The sequence below is a fragment of the Cladophialophora bantiana genome (assembly GCF_000835475.1).
Source record: "Cladophialophora bantiana CBS 173.52 unplaced genomic scaffold supercont1.10, whole genome shotgun sequence".
In the NCBI taxonomy this organism is placed as follows: domain Eukaryota; kingdom Fungi; phylum Ascomycota; class Eurotiomycetes; order Chaetothyriales; family Herpotrichiellaceae; genus Cladophialophora; species Cladophialophora bantiana.
In genome coordinates this window covers 1,228,142-1,246,377 of record NW_015971584.1, presented here as the reverse complement: position 1 = coordinate 1,246,377, position 18,236 = coordinate 1,228,142, and the positions used below count along the sequence as shown (strand labels likewise).

At 53.7% G+C, this 18,236-nt stretch overlaps 7 protein-coding genes across 7 annotated transcripts; 4 read left to right on the top strand and 3 right to left on the bottom strand.

Moving 5' to 3' along the window:
* Positions 1 to 826: 826 nt before the first annotated feature.
* On the top strand, positions 827 to 2,365 carry Z519_07354 (uncharacterized protein; the record flags this gene model as incomplete). The annotated part of the gene is made up of 3 exons (XM_016765089.1): positions 827 to 838; positions 889 to 1,035; positions 1,100 to 2,365. 3 exons carry the CDS (start codon positions 827 to 829, stop codon positions 2,363 to 2,365), a joined length of 1,425 nt encoding a protein of 474 aa, XP_016619039.1.
* A 415-nt stretch (positions 2,366 to 2,780) lies between these two features.
* Positions 2,781 to 3,584, bottom strand: Z519_07353 (haloacid dehalogenase, type II; the record flags this gene model as incomplete). The annotated part of the gene is made up of 1 exon (XM_016765088.1): positions 2,781 to 3,584. The coding sequence occupies one exon, from the start codon at positions 3,582 to 3,584 to the stop codon at positions 2,781 to 2,783; it is 804 nt and encodes a 267-aa protein (XP_016619038.1).
* A 2,545-nt stretch (positions 3,585 to 6,129) lies between these two features.
* On the top strand, positions 6,130 to 6,407 carry Z519_07352 (uncharacterized protein; the record flags this gene model as incomplete). The annotated part of the gene is made up of 2 exons (XM_016765087.1): positions 6,130 to 6,306; positions 6,369 to 6,407. The coding sequence occupies 2 exons, from the start codon at positions 6,130 to 6,132 to the stop codon at positions 6,405 to 6,407; spliced, it is 216 nt and encodes a 71-aa protein (XP_016619037.1).
* Positions 6,408 to 7,156: 749 nt separating this feature from the next.
* On the top strand, positions 7,157 to 11,177 carry Z519_07351 (uncharacterized protein; the record flags this gene model as incomplete). Its single annotated transcript, XM_016765086.1, has 2 exons — positions 7,157 to 10,172; positions 10,222 to 11,177. 2 exons carry the CDS (start codon positions 7,157 to 7,159, stop codon positions 11,175 to 11,177), a joined length of 3,972 nt encoding a protein of 1,323 aa, XP_016619036.1.
* Positions 11,178 to 13,917: 2,740 nt separating this feature from the next.
* Z519_07350 (uncharacterized protein) lies at positions 13,918 to 15,214 on the bottom strand (the record flags this gene model as incomplete). Its single annotated transcript, XM_016765085.1, has 2 exons — positions 13,918 to 15,003; positions 15,080 to 15,214. The coding sequence occupies 2 exons, from the start codon at positions 15,212 to 15,214 to the stop codon at positions 13,918 to 13,920; spliced, it is 1,221 nt and encodes a 406-aa protein (XP_016619035.1).
* A 435-nt stretch (positions 15,215 to 15,649) lies between these two features.
* Positions 15,650 to 16,675, top strand: Z519_07349 (uncharacterized protein; the record flags this gene model as incomplete). Its single annotated transcript, XM_016765084.1, has 2 exons — positions 15,650 to 15,686; positions 15,744 to 16,675. The coding sequence occupies 2 exons, from the start codon at positions 15,650 to 15,652 to the stop codon at positions 16,673 to 16,675; spliced, it is 969 nt and encodes a 322-aa protein (XP_016619034.1).
* Positions 16,676 to 17,368: 693 nt separating this feature from the next.
* Z519_07348 (uncharacterized protein) lies at positions 17,369 to 17,958 on the bottom strand (the record flags this gene model as incomplete). The annotated part of the gene is made up of 3 exons (XM_016765083.1): positions 17,369 to 17,479; positions 17,558 to 17,644; positions 17,794 to 17,958. 3 exons carry the CDS (start codon positions 17,956 to 17,958, stop codon positions 17,369 to 17,371), a joined length of 363 nt encoding a protein of 120 aa, XP_016619033.1.
* Between the last annotated feature and the right edge of the window lie 278 nt (positions 17,959 to 18,236).

Here is an 18,236-nt window from a genome sequence, read left to right as displayed (position 1 = left end):
AGGTGTCTCTCCTCGCAATTTCACTGGGATTAGCTCACCTACTTGTATGGAGGAAGTTATTGTTCCAAACGACCGAGTGTTTTGTAATATATGGCTGAAGACTTGACTGGTATGGACCTGACGCCTTCTTTGCTGGCATCTGTAAGCCCGAAAAGGTGCCACCAGCATCGACGACAGCCTCAATTCGGCCTGGCCATGACGTCTGTATTGTTTCCCAGAGCTACCTAGGCATAGCTCGGTCAACTTGGTGCCCCCAACGGCGTGGACAATTCAGCGAACTGGTAAAGCTCCAACACAACCAACTATGGGCCAGCCAGAGAGACTCAATCGGCCCCCAAAAAGGCTCGGATGAAGCTGTATCAGTATGGACCTATCCTAACCTGTCAAGCCCAGAGACTCGAATGAGAAGTACGGACTCCGAAGTGCATCCCAGCCTCCTGCACGTGTGGCTCGTATGCATTTGCGGGGCGGAATTGGGCGCGGAGAGCCTGAACAGTATCGAGTAAGCACCACACCGGAAGCTGAGACGTGCGACATGCAGCTGAACAATTGACCTGCGCAAGGCCTCGAGCTGGGTTTCAAATCCTCTCTTCTCGCTCTTCCTCGTCTCATCGTTGAACTGCATATATCCTCCCAGTCGTGTGCTGGACTGTGTCACCAGATCCACTGCACATCACTCGCATCCCACAGCTCAAGCACCAGAGACCTTTCCATTCTCGTGAAGCTGTGCAATATCCTGCCCGATTGGTTCGGCGCACTTGAATTCCTGACATCCAGCTTCCACCTGCTCAGATAGTCTCCGCAATCAAATCCCCAGAACGAGACGATGGGTGACTCGGTGAGCTTGGGAGTATCTGCCTTCTGCGGCTCCAACTAACTCCATGCCAGCGACCAACCCATCAACATGCCGACGCTGACGGCCATTTTCGTCGGAAAGACAGCCAGTTCCGCAACTGGATATCCAAAGAGCCAGGTTCCAAGTTCACACCAGACAAAGATCGATATGCCCTCTACGGGAACTACGGTTGCCCTTGGGTAAGTCAGCTCCCCCTGCTGCGCGAGACGGTAATACAAACCCATGGCTGACCCTTCGTTTTAGGCACACCGAACTATCCTCGTCCGTGAGCTAAAGTCGCTCGAGCCCGTCATCCAACTCATCACTACCGACTTTGACTTGACCGAGAACGGCTGGACTTTCACCGGACGGAACGGCAGCATGGGTGCCGATCCTCTGTACGGCTTCACAGGCCTGAAGCAACTCTACTTGAAAGCCGACCCCAACTACGTCGGTCGCTACACCGTGCCCGTGCTATGGGACAAAAAGACGGAGACAATAGTGAACAACGAGTCGTCGGAGATCATCCGCATGCTGTACGATCAGTTCGACGATTTCTTAGAACCCGACCAGAGGGAAGTCAATAAGCCCGGCGGGGGATTTTATCCTCCGCACCTGAGGGCCGAGATTGACGCCATGAATGAGTGGGTGTACAACACGGTCAATAACGGCGTGTACAAAACGGGCTTCGCGGCCTCGCAGGAGGCCTACGACGCCAACATCTACCCGCTCTTTAAATCACTTGACCGCCTCGAGGAACACCTGAAAGATCCCTCTCATCAACCATACCTGTTTGGCGAACACATCACCGAAGCGGACATAAGGCTATACACCACCCTCGCGCGCTTTGACGTCGCATACTACAACATCTTCAACTGCAACCTGAAAATGATCCGGCACGATTACCCCCGTCTTTCGAAATGGTTGCGAAATCTCTATTGGGACACGTCCGACCGAACGAACGGCGGGGCGTTCAAAAAGACCACTTTCTTTGAAGTCTACAAGTATGGATACCTCCGCGCAAAGGGCCGCCAGATGCACGGCGGAAGTGACCTTGGATGGCCTGTTATTATTCCGCGCGGGCCGATCCCAGATATCGAACCTCTGACAGACGAAGAAGAGAAGGAACTTATCGACGGTACGGCCAGAAAAATGAACGGCTTGAGACTTCACAACCTGCCATCCGGTGGAAACGTGGGCGCCTCCGCAAACCCATTCAGCGCACAGGGAGACAAGGCAGGAATGGGCGCCATCTTCGGCGCTGACGTCGATTCTCCCAACTTCGACGACGGGGACGTGACTACGCCTACCACCGCGGCGGCGACGGCCAGCGTGGGAAGTCCCGCCAGCACCAAGAACGGAGTGGATGACGACGACGGGAACACGGGCTTTGACGAGAACGGCGAATTCCACCCGCGGAGGATGATCAAGAGGAGAACGACGTACAGCGATGCCAACGCTAAGTGGTACAAAGCGGCGAAGAAGGCCGAGAAGAAGATGGGTGCCCCGAGTATGCATTTGGCGTTGTAAGGGCGGACACGAAGCTGGGAGATTTTGGATGAGAAGTCAGGGAAGAGACAAAGAGGGAGATGTAAGTGATGAAGAGGACGAGGTCGGGACTGCTTACAAAAAGACACGGAGTGAAGAGAGCCGGGACGAAGCTGGGCGCTAAGTATAGGGGGAGTTTGGATTAATGTAGATTGCACAAGATCAAAGGAGATGTGGAAGAAAAGCGTTCTTTAGCACAAGCACGGCCGTGGCAGCGGAGAGCAGTATTACGAAGTAATCATGACCATATCCGAGAAAACAAACAGTTCGGGGTTTGTCTGGCAATCATGTCTGAATCGTTGTCTGATGACAAGATTTTGCTATCATAATGACCGGGGAGGGCCTCGCTCATACATAGTCAGCATGGGCATGAGCATCATAATCCAACGGGTCGTCATTATATGCCAAACCTGCTGGCAATCTCCAGGAAGCCTACATCGCCCTCGTCGAGACTTATCCACATGTCCACCCAGCCTTGCTGTTTCGCCGCCTCGGTGTCTTCCTTCGACCATCCTTCCTCCTGTGACCTCTCGATGTAGATGGTCTGATAGCCACAGCCCCTAGCGGCCTTGAGATCGCCCAGGTGGGCAGCCACGAGCGCACACTCACCCGGTTCCAGTCCCAGTTTCTTGGCGGCGCCGAGGTAGACGCTCGGATGCGGCTTGTAGGCGCCGAAGTCCTCGCCGGAGAGGATGTGCTTGTAGGGCAGGTTGCCATGGCGGGCGAGATCTTGCAGCAAGGCCGTGTTGCCGTTGCTCAAGGTCGCGGTCTCGAACTTGTCGTTCAGCTTGGCCAAGCCTGGCGACGAGTCGGGCCACGGGTCCAGAAAGTGCCAGATCATGCTGATCTTCTGGACTTCCTCGTCGGTCCACAGGCCGTCGAGGCCGTGGTCGACCAGGATCTTGTGCAGCGCCTCGACGTGGTGCTGGTCCACCGTCTTGAACTTGGAAGGGTCCTTCTGCGCCGCGGCCGGGTCGTACGTGCGCGTGAAGTGGTAGTAGGACGTGCGCCAAAGTTGGGCGACCTCGGGCCAGGAGATCCGCGCGGCAGCGGCGCGCACGCCGCTGGGGATGGACGACGTCGGGGAATTCAGGGCCTCTGAGGCGGAGAGGGTGAGGTACTTTGTCACGCTCGAGCGCCAGTCGACCACGGTGCCAAAGACATCTGTTAGGAGGGCCTTCGGGGGATTTGTGGTGGACATGTTGTTTTCCCACTTCTCTTTTTCTTCTCTTTTCCTTTTGCTCTTGCGTGTATGTTTGTTTGTTTGGTTGATGATTGAGCGAGAGGTGATCTATTGTGAGGCAAAACAAATTAACTTAGCTGGATTATCTCAATGCATTGCTCGTGGACAGTGCCGGGCTCTACCAGTAAGGGTGTCAATGGAACATGTGAGGAATAATACAAGCAGCGGATTGGGGAACGAGAGTCCGAGGATGACGAAAGATGGCGATGGCGTCTTTTCCCCGGGCACGTCTTGGACGTCGCATGAACTGTCGTTCAGCCGTGGAGTTCAACTTTGGAGATGGTGCACCCTGGCGACTACGCACTCAGCTCAAGATGAGAAATAAGTTGGGGGGCATCAACCTCGGCAGGCACAACAACGCTCTCTGCATTGCTCGTCCTCACTTTGAACCACTTTTGGCTTCGGGCACTCTCCGCGCGTGTGAGAGGATGGTATCATGATCCTGTGTCAGCGTGAGGTAGAGACAGAGTATTCTTAAAGTGCGATGCTGGTCCAATTGGGGAGGAACCAGCCACTACCGAGGACTAGAAAAAGTGCATGAACTCTGCGGAGTGGGCTCCATTCTTCTCCTGGTCCATCTCGGTCTGGAGACAACTTCAAAGAGTGGTACTTGAGTAGATACCGAGAATTCCGTAGGTAGTGAACCACTTGGCAAGCAGCTGTCGGTTGTTTTCGGTGATCAAACTCCAGTTTGATCGACAACGAGAGAGAACCAGCCTGTAGGCAATCAAATGACGGGCACGAGGCCTGGTGATGCCCAACGAGGTGTGGATAACCTTGTTTGATGGCAGGGGAAGGTGAAACAAAATCACACACGACATGATAGTTTCTTTGCCAGTAGACTGGAAGCGACGGGGGGACGTTGACAAGGTCTCAAACACGAGGCGAACAGGCCGAAGACAACCACAGCCACCCGGGAAAACCACCAAAGGGAGGGGAGGAAGTTGGTCGTCCTGCTCCGTGGCGGCATGTGGGAATGGCGAACGTACCGAGTACTGTTTACCGTATTGTTGTTGGTTTGATAGAAGCGGTCGAGATTTGATTTCAGGATGGGATGGGATGTGATGAACCGGGCCCGGGCCACACGCGCAGACAACTATTGTTGACGGAGGTGACACAAGACCGTTTAGAGTGTGATGTGATGAGAAGGATGGTGGAGGTCCCGATGATTCTCTTTGCCCTGGCCACTAAAGTACTAACTACTTGGGTACGATCCAAACATTGAATGTCTCCCAAAAGTAGAGCCTGCCAACTGAGAAGTCCGTCGGCGCACGGAGCATGATCAACATCTTGGGATCAAACCTTGGGTTCGGAGAATTAGTGGTGCACAAGAGAAAACCCTAAATATGGCTTCATCGTCGTGTTCGCGCACGGGAGTGACGGAATGCCAGCATGGTTACAAACAAGGATAGGGACGCAGACGGGATGCGAAGGAGGAAAAGGGCCTGACAACCTGACTCGATACGACTGGAGGACACATTGGAGGCACTGGGCAGCCACCCAAATAGGCCATGACAAACACAACGGTCGCAGTAAGCGAGAGTGAGAGAGAACGCACAGACACCCCCAACCGGTGTGGCTGCTCGACTTGGGCACAGACGGAGTCCATGACCGAGTGATTACCCACAGTTCATGCTTCATGCCGACGATGGAGTGAGCATGGGACGGGAAGATGATGCACGAAGCTTTTTGTGAAGACGAGGAAGAGTAGGGATAGAGTCCCTAGTCCCTGGTACCTAAAAACCTATGTACATATGTACCCCGTAGTAAGTAAGTACCTACTCCACGAAGAGGCGGCCCAGCTGCGGCCACCGAATAGTACCTACAAGTACTTAAGTAGGTAGCTAGTAGGTAGCTAGCTAAGTATCCAAGTTCAGGAACCTCCTGTGGCATAATCAACGGCCGGTCCTTGTCTGATGTTCTCGTGGTTCCCTCCCTCCCACTCACACTCCATCTCTCGCTTCCGTGCTCAGAAATCCCAAATATCCACGAGGGGCGACTGGCCACGAGAGAGAACAACATGAACAGTCCAGCTCCAGGAACCAGGAAATTGACAATTTGGGAGCTTGATCAAATAGCAAGCTTCGAGCCCAAGATGCGCTAGACAAAAGGCGGAAAGGCTGGTGGCTCAGAATGTTCCGGTAGAGGGAGCCGAGTGGGTTTCAGCGGGACCGGAGGGGTCTTGGTGGGGAACATGAAACACACTAGACATGCCACCAGGAACTTGACTCCAGACCGGCCCGTTGCTGCTTCGAGACCACTTGGTACCAGTATTAGCTCCATCAGACCTGCAGCCTGGAGCCTGGGGACTGCGAGCACCATCGCTTTCATCTAACCCAGTATTTTCGCCTAAGGAAGGACCTCGTAAGTATGTACCTACAGGCAGAAGGTGCGAGTGAAGAACCGAGTACCGGGTACGTAGACGAGACACTTCAATCCTATACTCTATCACCATCTGCGCTTGTCGGATCCTTTGTCCCAACCAACCCATGTCGCCGCCACCATGGAACGAACTTGCACCTCTCTGTTGGCCAAGAATCGCAAACGCACTAAGCGGCGTGGCTCCTTCCGGGCTAAGACGGATGCCCCCGTCCCTGGGACTCTGGGTGAAGCCCTGGTAGCCCACCAGCCTAGCCCCGCGCCGGCCGCCAGGGCGCGAGCCTCATTACTGGGTATTCAGGTAAGTCTCTTTTCACCTGCTTGACCTGCCCCCCTCCACCCTGCAATCCCTGGCCCCAAAAGGCCGCTTCGGCTGCGCCCAGCGACGCCCCTGAGCAATGATTTTCCCGCGATTCTTGCCCTTACATCCAATCAATGCCTGGCCCAATTTTGCGCCTATGCCGGCCGATCACTCCCAGCTGGCCCTTGGCTCCATGGCTCCGCTCCCAGACGCGACTGTGGGCGACAAGTCTTTCCCTACTTGTGCGAACAAAGGGCTGAGCTTCACTTTCGAGTAGTCGAGCGGCCTTCGCTCGACCCAAGCCAGAGGATCAGGCCTGACCTCGTCGGTCCTTTTCGACTCTTTTCGCTTCAAAGCAGCAAGCATCCTCGTCAATCGTTGCCCTTGCCTTCGTACGGTCCCTCCCCCCATTTCACGGGCTAGGCTGGAATCAGACCAGCAAGCTTTCTCCTGTCCATCTGTCAATCCTATCCTATCCTATCGCAGACGCCCATTGCTTCGACCGCGCCCTGCATGAGCCCTGCTACTGCTGTTCTGTCTGTTGTCTCGTCAATCTTGCATGACCACCTCACCGTCAAAACCGCTGCTTGATTCGAGACCTCTCACGAGTCCGCTGTGCGAACTCACCAAGCCCCTGCTGCTGGCTTCAGTTGCCGTTGCATTCAATCCGTCCTTCTCGCGTCCCCGTCATGTGCTGCGAGGTTCGCCGAGTAGTGATTTAATTCACTATTCATTGCAGGAGACGGTCTAGAAGCACAGGACGAGCCATTGAAGCCACGCGGAGAGTGCTCTACGAGGGCTGCATTTGAACCTGAGCAGCTCTCAAGGGCACGACAGCGGTCGACGTATAATGGACCCCGAGGTCAGTTATTCGCTGCCTTCGCCGACAGACACTCCGTATCGAACACCGTCCAGTTCGCAATCTGTCCGCTCCCGTCGATACGAAGACATGTCGCCCTCATCCACGCCGCCCCCAATGCCCGATGAACGAGCCAACAAGAGACGAAGTAACGATTCCATTCACTCGAACCCGGCTCTGGACGAGAACATATCTCCTCTCGATCCGAGACGATTTACGCCTACGCTCCATGCCTCCCTCGTCTCCGAGATCCTGTCGCTACGGCGAGACCTCGAGAGTCGCACCAATGACATTGAAAAGCTGGAAATCAGCCTCCATGCGGCCCAGACTCAGAATGAGGTCCTCAATAACAACCTCTTGCAAGCCAACAAGGAGACCAGGTCAGTCAAGCGGCAGATGCAAATGCTTGAAGGAGGCACTCTGTCCGCTCTCAACGACTTGGCCAAAGAACGAGACGATGCCTTGAGCGATGTGACCGACCTGCGAAAGCGTCTCGAACAGACCCAAAAAAAGGCCAAAAACCAAGAGGAAATCGCAGAGAAGACCCAGGCCTTGTGGGATAAGGACAAGGAGACTTGGCTCGCAGAAAAGCGTGGTCTCGAAACCAAAGTCCACATTGCCGAAGGTCGTCTGAAGGTCGTGTTGAGTGAACTCGCCAACGCCCAACAACACCCAGCTCCTGCGTCCCCCACCGAGCGTGCGCACAGCCGCAACAGCATAATGGATAGTCCAAGTAAAGGCTCTATCATCGCCCGGAGAGGCCGGAGGCATAGTGCGACATCGGTCAACAGCGACACTCACGGAGGGCGAGTCTCGGTCTTGAGTTTCCACAACGGCATTTCGATCAACTTGGCCGACGAACTGGCCTTTGATGAAATGGAAGAAGACATGTTAAATGCACTTGACAACGACGATGGCCGAGTCTCCCCCGACGCTCTCCCAGAGGAACACGTTCGGCCCGCGTCTAGTCTGTCCATCAAGGCGAGGAAGGTTTTGGGGCTCCCGGTCGACTTTGAGGAGATGGAGCGGAATGACAACCCCGAACATGATCGTGCGGGAGCTATTTCAGCGGACGGGAACCGACATCGACCAAGCATCAAATACGTAGATACTGCCATTCAATTCTCCCCTCCGTCCTCCCCGTGGCCGGTCGCGGATCCACGACCAAAGGCCAGTGGCCACCGACCAGCAGAGATTTCGGTCGGGAATGCCAGACAAATTAATGTCACCCCAAGCCCGGTCAGTCCACAAGACAGTATTGATATTTTTTGGGAAAAACAACGACCTATCATGGTGTCGTCGGGTTGCCAGACAGTCGAGGCTCTCCCAAGTCCACCTCTTACACCTGACAAGCGCGACGCGGGACTGGCCACCATTCCCGAAAGTGCCCTGGAAAGAGTCGACACCGCCACCATTGGAACCCAGACCGAGTCTACATTACCGGTCATCGACCATTACAGCCACAAGCACTCGGGGAGCGATGAGACTCTGGATCTGAAGGTTCCCCTGATTGCGATCATCCCTCCCGCGTCAAGACCTGCCACACCCGAAACTAATGTTGTGCTACCACCCCGAACCAAGAACGCAAGCACCCAGGTCGCTAACCACTTACTGGGAGGATACAAGTCGTCTTCTATGCAGACAGAAGAAATTCGAGTCGATATCAGAGCCATTGTCCCACCTTCCGAAATGCCACCTGCTCCGTTGTCAAGTCATTTCAGGCCACCAATTTCATCCAGAGGGGCGTTGCCACCTCCGATCCCTCGAAGCAGAGTATCTCCCGGTACCTCGATGTTTGCTTCGAGGCGTTCGGCTATGGCTGGACCGTCCAAGATATCTCCTGTGAACGACAATGGACCTCTCACAAGAGATTTTGCTTCAAATATGCCCCGACCCGTCAGGTCAAGTAGTCTTTTCGCCGGATTCGACGATGAGTCTGAAAATCGTGACGACTATATTGAGGAAGACACCTTTGCAGAGGACGATATCTTTAGTCGTCCGACTGCAAAATTTGTTCTCAAATCTGGAAAAATGGTCTCCCAGGACCTGCGGTTAGAGGATGTTAGTGAGAGCGCGGCCGCGTCTGCAGGTGAAGCAGCGGCTCTAGAGAACCTCCGCCTATCCGAAGACAGCTTACCGCCCGAAATGAAGGCGATTCTCTTCCAATCTCGGATGAGCCCGCGCAGAGGTTCCCAACGGCAAAATATGGGCCTGAAACTGAAGAGAGTCCCATCCGCCAGGTCCAACAACATGAGAAGAGCAGCTTTGATATCAAGCGGGGCGGCAGCCCATCAGTCATCACATTCCCAATCCACCACTGGCTCTTTGGAAAGCAACAACCCACCCCCCTTCCCTGTTCCCCTGCGATATAGCTCGGCAAAGGTCGGCAAGTCCATCAGTGAAGGTGGCAGGAGTTCACCCGGCAGCAGCAACGCGTCGCCTACCAAACGGCCAAGGAACAGCAAGTATGCGAAACCAATGTTGAGAAAGGCGAGGTCGGGGCCCGCGATTTCCCCCCACTCGCAAGCCCGAAAATCACGGAGTCGCTCACCACCTCTAGAACCAAGGGTATCCATTGTTCCAGAGATGCCGAGCTTCCAAATGCCCACGACAGCGCCAGCACCCATTGCTGAGCCGTACGGCAACCTACGGGAAGCAAGCGCACCACGGCCGTCAATTGCAACCGGGCCTAGTCGACAGCGGAGTCATACGAAGCAGAATTCCGACGTTCTGTCAATGCAGCAGACCTCGGTGGTAGACTCCATTGCTCAGACCATGGTCGGAGAATGGATGTACAAATATGTAAGGAGACGAAAATCATTCGGAGTGACCGAGAAAGCGGACTGGGATGCCAACAAGAGCGTTGAGGAGATTTCTCAAAGTGTGACGAACAACGGTGTTCGTCATAAACGATGGGTTTGGCTTGCGCCGTACGAGCGGGCAGTGATGTGGAGCAGTAAGCAGCCAACATCTGGGACAGCGCTGATGGGCAAGAGTGGTCGAAAATGTGAGTGCTACACTGAAGGGGCCTACTTAACACGCTAACCGTTGACTAGTGACGATCAAGTCCGTGCTCGATGTCAAAGACGACAACCCGATGCCGAAGGGGGCAGTAACTGGACCGAATTTCAACAGGTCCATCCTTATCTTGACGCCGCAGCGCGCCCTGAAGTTCACAGCAACCTCTCAGGAACGCCATTATATTTGGTTGACGGCTTTGTCATTCTTATCACACTCTCCTCTCAGCGTCAATGACCTCACCGCCATCCCTCCTCCACCACCACTTCCCGAACACGAAGCATCGTCTGCGCCAGCACCATCACTTGCTGGATCGCTTCGCAGACGACCAATTAGAGACTCAATCCGACTTACAAAAGGGGCTGCCAAGTCAGCCCCCGGAACGAGGTCTTTCACGACCGACGGATCATTACCCGTGCAGGACTCACGACCGCCGACACGAGATTATTACGATCCATTGACAGACCCTGCTCTGCCACCTACCATCCCCCGTCACTCTCGAAAGCGAAGTAATACGGCACCCCGAGCGCCCCCCAGCTCTTTCAGGAGCTTCTCCACGAACGGTGTGACCCCGAGTTTACCAGGACCGGGATCGAATTATTCGCAGAGCGTACATTCCACAGCAGTGTATTCCTCCGACCGTGGCTTGTATACGCCTAGCTTGGGAATGCAAAGCGTGATTAGCAGTCGGAGAGGTAGTGAAGCAAGCGCTTCAGGTAGACCTCCCCTTCCAACCTTCATGGATAACAACCAAACAACGACAATGAGGATGGACGCCTTCATCGAACATGAACAAGGCACATCGTCAGGTCGACCTTCGTTCAATTTCATGCGATCAGGGCAAGGAAAGAGAAAAGATATGGGCTACTGGGGCGCTGAACAAGGAAGAGAGAGCATCAGCCCAGTGGACTCGCTGCTGCACAGCGAGATGATGGCGGCAAGCTCCTCAACACGAGGAAGCTATGAGTCGCGGGATCCCTGGCGTGGGTTCTGAATCCTCTCTCCACCCGACGATGCGTTCCCAAGCATTGGCCCGTCGAAAGACGATTTTTAGTCATAATGTGTACAAGTGAAAGATGATCGGAAAAAAGAATCAGATTTCTGCGCAAGCAGCGGATGACAGGACGAAATCCGGCACCCCCAGCTTGGAATATCGTTTTTGCTGCTCTGAACCATTCTCACTCCCTTTTCTGGCAAACGGGAGATGGCGTTCCCTTTCACCCAAGGACATGGGATTCGGACAGGCCAAAAGGAATTTGTTGGCAAAAGAATGGGATGAATGGGCTCAAGCCTACGGGAGGAGGTTTTGCTGGATCTGTACATATATCTGTCACATACCCCGAGTTTCGTGCTTGTCAGTTGTTTTTTGTACTCTCTGGCGTTCAAGCGAGTGTCTTGCTGTATGGGGCCATTTTGTGCTCGTCAATGTTACAAAGAATTTTGTGGCAGTAGCTTCCTCCATTTTGCGGTTTCTTGGTCCAGTGGCATCTAGGACGCGGTACGAGGTACCCTGTAGTCATCACAAGGCTGAAGAACATCAATGCCGTTGATTACATAACCAACAGCCCCGCGGTTTCTCCATCGTCAGGCTGCGGCATCGTTCACCCCTCCATTGGTCGACTTGCCTTGCTTGCCTCACGAAACGACAATCAGTGGGAGTTCTCTCCACTGCCCTCCAAATACCCTCTGCGATCCTCACTCTTACCGATCTGTTTCTTTGCCAGCCTTGCCAACCATCTTTTCTTCCGCCGCAGAGGGCCTTTCCTACTGTCCTTACACAGCCCGCTACCCTCTTCCGAAGTCTGATTTCTTGAATTCTACCTTGCAGCGGTCCAGGCGCAGGCAAACATGCTAATCAAGTAATGCGACTCTCCCATTCCCTCCTGCCTCCTTTCCACCTCGGCTTTGAGCAGAGTCCCACCAAGACCTTACGGGGATTGGTGAACAAAATGCTACTGGGAATGAATCCGGGGCTAACGCGAGACGATTTCTGAAATAGAGTGCGGACGTTAACGGGCAAGGAGATTGAGTTGGACATCGAGCCGGACTACAAGGTGTGCCCTCCTCACCCTCCAGAAATCTCCCTTTCCTAGCCTGCCTACGCATCCTTCGGAGAGAAACCCAAAAAGAGGCAGGAGGAGAAACGTTACTGTAAAAGAGGCGCACCGGCAAATGCTTGTAACAATCAGGAATATCCGATGGGGGCCGCGAAAAATAAAAATCGATTTCATTTGAAGTCTGACGTGGGGATATCCTACGGATCAAACAGGTCTACCGAATCAAAGAGCGCGTCGAAGAAAAAGAAGGCATCCCACCCGTCCAACAGCGGTTGATCTACGGCGGGAAACAGATGTACGTTTGACCCCCTGACCTGTCTCCTTCGAAGGGAAGCTACTTGCGCAGCACATGTCCGCGCAGTTTGCGTCAAAGATATGTTTGAGTTTTGATCGGCGTCCCAAGACGCACACACACCTTGCACGAAACTCACGCAGGGCGGCACTTTGCTAAGCTAATGTGATGTGTCTGCGTAGGGCCGACGAGAAAACCGCCGAAGACTACGGTCTCGAAGGTGGCAATACGTTACATTTGGTGCTGGCGCTGAGAGGAGGGAGGTGACGGAAAAGGGACCATTCCAAGGGGTTACGCGGAAGGAGGCATTCGGGATGGCCTGTTTGTGCGTGGTGGTGGCAGCAAAACTCTAGGAAGTGAGAGAGAGTGTGTGGCGCACGATGGAAAATGGGGTGAAGTGGTGCGATTGGAGGCGAGATGAGATGAGATGAGATGGGATGGGATGAGATGCCAGAAGCCATGAAATGGACATGGCCTTGACTTGACTTGCGTTGAGAAGGGGAACAAACCCAAGCGACCATCACCGAAGGGGGGTGGAGATGATGATCAAGAGCAGAAACCGAAAACAGATGCCATTCAACCCTTCTGTGTGTGCTGTGTACTGTGTGCTGTGTGCCTATGCTTATGCCAGGCCAGGAGAAATAGTGGACATGGTGTTGCATTACATTCCATCAAGGTGCAGGAGGGAGAGGAAGGTAGAAGAGACAGGGCGCATTGATTGATTCAAGGAGCTGGCTCTCCCAGGACCTCTCCGAAATAAATCTACACTTGAGGGGCAATCCAAGACAGGATGAGGATGAGGATGAGGATGTCGCTCTTTAGTTTTGCACCCTGGGAAAAGAGCAAGAGAACCAGAAAGGGAAAGGGGAGTGAAAAGGGGAAGCCAGGAAAGGGTACATACCCACATACCACATGGGCAATGGGCAATGGGCAATGGGCAATGGATGGAGACGAAGATGACGGCCAGAGAGACCGTTGCCAGATCTCCCCATCTCCCTATCCTCGCTACCCAGGTACCCAAGGTATCTCACTCAGACACCCAGCCAGGTATCTGCCATAACTACCTAGTAGGCAGGTATTTCCCATTCCATCACCGAGCTGTCCATCCAGATTTACAAGCCCGGAATATCAAAACTTCCTGATCCAGCCATCCATCCATCCATCCACCCTTCCAATCGACTGTTTTGTTCCCCCTTCCAAAAAAACCAACCAAAAAACCCCCGACGTTCCCATATTCACATGCGCGGCTTTCGTACTCGGATTAATAGTTTCAAGGGGTTTCGCATCAGAAAAAGACATCATTCGTTCCTCTATATGCTTCGTCTCGTCCGTAATACCCTCTCTCCAGCCTCTGTCTTCGTCGCCATGCTCCCCGACAGATGTCCTTATACCGGGTTGGGTCGTTTATTAGGACTTGTATAGAATAGATTTGGCGCTTCATGCTTCCTCTTCAGCGGCTGCAACCCCTGGGGCCGAGGTCCCGGTGCCGCGGAGAGCCTCATGGGACTCCTCGATCGAGACAGGAGTACCTCATCGGCGTTGGCGTTTGCGTTATTGGGCCTTAGCTTCTTGCGCGGCATTTCTGTGTTGTCGTCTTCGGGCTGCCGTTTCCACTTTGCCTGGGCCAGGTTGTCGTCATCGTCTGAGTCTTCGAGGAAATCGAGAGTCAAGCTGCCAGTTGTATTCCCATTTTCTTTTGGGTCCCCATTAGGAGTCGCATTCCTCTGAAGTGGAGTTCCGCCCGACTTCAACGCTCGCAACCTTGATTCACGGTCGCTCGTCATATCATAGGGCTTGACGCCACTCGCGGTGGCAAGCGAAGGCTTCAGTTTCGGTCCCTGCGTTGAAGGAGCTTGTATGGGTGGTCTTGGTGCTCCCAAATTGCCATTTGCACCAATCCCCGAAACGGGCCTCTTAAGCGGCGGACTCACAGCCTTCCTCGCCTCGGTCGCCTGCAAGATCTTCATCTTCTTCACCTCCTCGACGAATTGCGCCGGCGGCTTGATAACGCCAGTCTGCTTCTTCTGTAACTCGTGCATCGGTCGATTCATTCTGCCGGCTTTCGCATCCCTTGCTTCCTTGCGAATCTTCTCCATTAAAGTCATCTTACTCGCGCCCTTCGCACCCGTTTTGCCGGTCATGTAGTTCCACTGGATTCTAGCTCTTCGCGAGGGACCAGGGGCGTTGCTACTTGAATATAATCCCACGCTACGCGAAGTGCTCGCTATCTCCGCCGTGTTCAGCTCCTTCCCTTTCTGAATATCCGCCAAGGCGGCCTTCAACATCGCCTCATCATTTGAAGAATCCTTGGTTGCCTCTGCTTTTAATTTCTTGTACACTTTGTACCAATTTCTGGGGTTGGATGGTTCATGGCGCTTCAGGTCCCAATCAGGGATGTCTCGCTTGATGAAGTTGAGCCAGATCTCGGCGTCGTGGCCAATGATTTGCGGAGACGAGAGTTCGAGTTGGTGCTACAAGTAGTTGGTCAGTATACTGAGAGTAACATGGGGTAGATGGAAGAGAGAGGATGTGCATGACGAGACCTACAAGTTTCTCAGGGCTCTCGATCTTCAAAAGTATGGGTCGGATCAGGTCGTAGTCGAGATCACCAATGTCTGTGATCCGGTGGACATTGCGAGCGCAAGCCCGGCGGGCCATGTCAAGAAGGCTATCGGCCGGCATGGTGAAGGCTTGCTGTGGTCAACTGGAGGGCCAAGTCGAGTTCACAAGGATGTTGCAAATGAAGTAGTTCACGCGGAATGTTGAGCCCAGAAGTCGAGTCTGCAGAATATCACTGAATTTGTATTTGTCGCTCAATTTGTCACTGAGTTTGCCTTTGTGCATGATCCCTGGCTCTGTAATAAAGGACCGACATGAACCGTGGGTTGGGACAAGTGACTGCGTACTCGGTACCCATTATTACTGAGCTAGGTCGCTCCCGTTCGGATTACAGCCATGCAGTTTCTGAATGCAGCCTAGTTCAGCCTTACCGTCTCCCCAGAATTGCACTTCCTCCCCGCCCCATCACTAAGATAGTGCATGGGTGAAAGGTTTCCGACAAACATCCCCTTCTTCATGAGTAGAGTTGATTTCACATACGCAAAAGAAGTAAAATAAATGGCGACTTTCACGGTTTTGGATCAAGCTGAAGAGGGTGAGGACATCTACGGCCAACTGAGCAAACGTGAAAGCTCTAACTACTTTCTTTCAGACAAACTCCACGCGACACGGCTTTTGGGTATCGAAGAACGCCCCTTCAAACGAGTCTCCAAGCGCCTTCTTGCGCCTAGTACTCCTATAAACTCTTTTCTTGTGCGACCGAGCTCGTCAAACGACGATGCGCCCACAGCAGAATCCGCCGCAGACCAACATGAGAATTTCATCCAATCCCTGACGCGCTTCCGCGAGGACGTCATCCTCGACTTCGCAGCCTTCGAGTCCTCCATCGCGCGTACCGAGTTCCTCCGCGCTGCAAACACCCGCGAGCGCGAGCGCTACACTGCGGAAAAACTCAAGATCGAACAGACCGCCAATGATGTGCGGGAAAATCTGTCACATCTGAGAGTGCAGCTTGATGAGGCACAGAAGACACTCGCTGTTCGGAAAACATACGATGTGCTGGCGGAGAAGATCACTCGAGACGAGAAGCTAAAAGTCACGAGAGCCGAGCAACATGTCAATCTCGAGAAATTAAAGGCCGAGATCGAGGAACTAGAACGTGAGAGCGCCGAATTGAAGGTCGCTTGGGCCGAGAGGAGGGAGCAGGTTGAACGAGTCGTACAGGAGGGAACGAGGTTGAGGAGAATAATACGAGATGAGAAAGAGCCAGAACCAGAGGGCGAGGAGAGTGAAGGTGAGGATGGGGAAAGAGATCGAGATGGCTTGTCTACCGCTGGCACACCGAGGCCTATGGAGGATGCCCCGAGTCCGTTCCCAGCCGGGATCAGAGGAAGCGGCATCTTGACACCTAGGTCGAATCTGCGAGACGGACGCGCTAGTGCAGGAGGGGCTACGCCGCGGCGGGGGGAGGAGGATGTCGATATGCATGGTAATACCGGGGTGTCCTCTGGGGGGGAAGATGCGATCAAGGATGCTACGGCAGCTGCTCTTGAGAACGCTGCAGATGACATGGACACGACCTGATCAAGATGCAAGGCCATTCGCCAAAAAGGTCCATCGATGCGGACATGGATAGTCCCATATTCGAAGGACGGAGGTGCACATACCAGTCATACAGCGCTGGAGCACCAACGTCACCTCGACCGAAGACGAGATGGCGTCGAAGGCATGTCAAACATACTTTTTGGTTAACGATCTCGGCGCTGGAGCATGCCACCGTACCAATGCTGAATCCTTTGCCGGACCCAGGAATGACGAAGAAGATGCCTCGTTCTTCTATGTCATGGGGGAAGAAATGGCTCCCAACCCAAATTTTGGATTATGGGGATTCTTGTAGAAGCAAAAACCCGAAGGATCAATGAGCTGTTCAACCTCTGGGCTGCCTTGGCCCGCCAACGCTCGCACCTAGATCAGCACTCTTGGGCCTTTGGCAATTCATTATTTTGCTCTTTCAACTGAATCTCTATCATATCGGCGGAGTTGAAGCCAACAAACCGGCATCAAACCGAGCTGACGTCCATAACCCCGAGCCTTTCTCCAGTTTTGAGAGAAGGGGGGAGTGTCATGATCGCCATGCTCATTTCAATCGCCCCACCATTGTTCTCATCCATAACTCCATGCCGCTTCCGATTTCATTTCTCCTCGTTACGTTTCCGCTTTTTATCTTCGCGGCTGTCCTCGAGGTGCTCTAGGATTGACTGGGGCAAAGCTGTTCAATCACGACATAGTCCTCTCCTCTCCGGCGATTGGATCGTCCTTCTGAGCTTCCTTCGCCGCCTTGAGCACTTCAACCGCAGCGTTCCGTTCGTCTTCGTTTGTAGCCGTGTCCTGGCGTGCTCGCAACACACATCGTGGTTAGCTGCTCAACGTGGCACTTGGAGCACCGGCGTGTGTTTGAGAACTCACCAGGAGGTTTTCCAACTTCTCCCTCGCATTTGTGATGCGATCCCGGAGCGTGGGGATCACGATCTTGGTTTCTTCGAGGGCTTTGCGCTGTGACAGAGAGTTCGGGAGATGTTAGCCTTTTGCACGCTGAGACTCTCGTGGCTGAGGCACGAGAGCAAGAGATGACAATCCGAGCCGACTGATCAAATCGATTTTTTCTTTCTGATCGATGCAATACAGGCAGAAAATGGACACACCTCTTGTCTCAATTTATAGTCATGGTTCTCATCACTTCCGTTGGCTTCGTTCTCCAACTTGTAGATGCGTGCCTCCTGCTGCTCCTGCTCCTTGTAGTAGGAGGCTTCTTCTTTCAAAAGTCGCTGAAGCGATGAGGTCGCGATTTGGATTTGAGAGGGCGGCATCGTTTCCGGTCTGCTGTTCAGTAGAATTGGTAGAGCAGGCACCAGAGGAGGAATGGGATGGAACCAGGAAGGGAAAGGAGGCCTGAGGCGTGAGGCACAATGACGTCGAAGACCAGCACTTGGCAGGACCTTGGCAGGGGGCGCTTCCAATATTCACGTGTCTGCTCGTCTGCTCAATGGCATATCCAACCCCCTTTGCCGCTGCCAGCTTACTTGTTACCTAGGCCTCCGTATCCAAGCCCGGGATGAGCTTACCAGCACTCTGCCATGACCCTGTA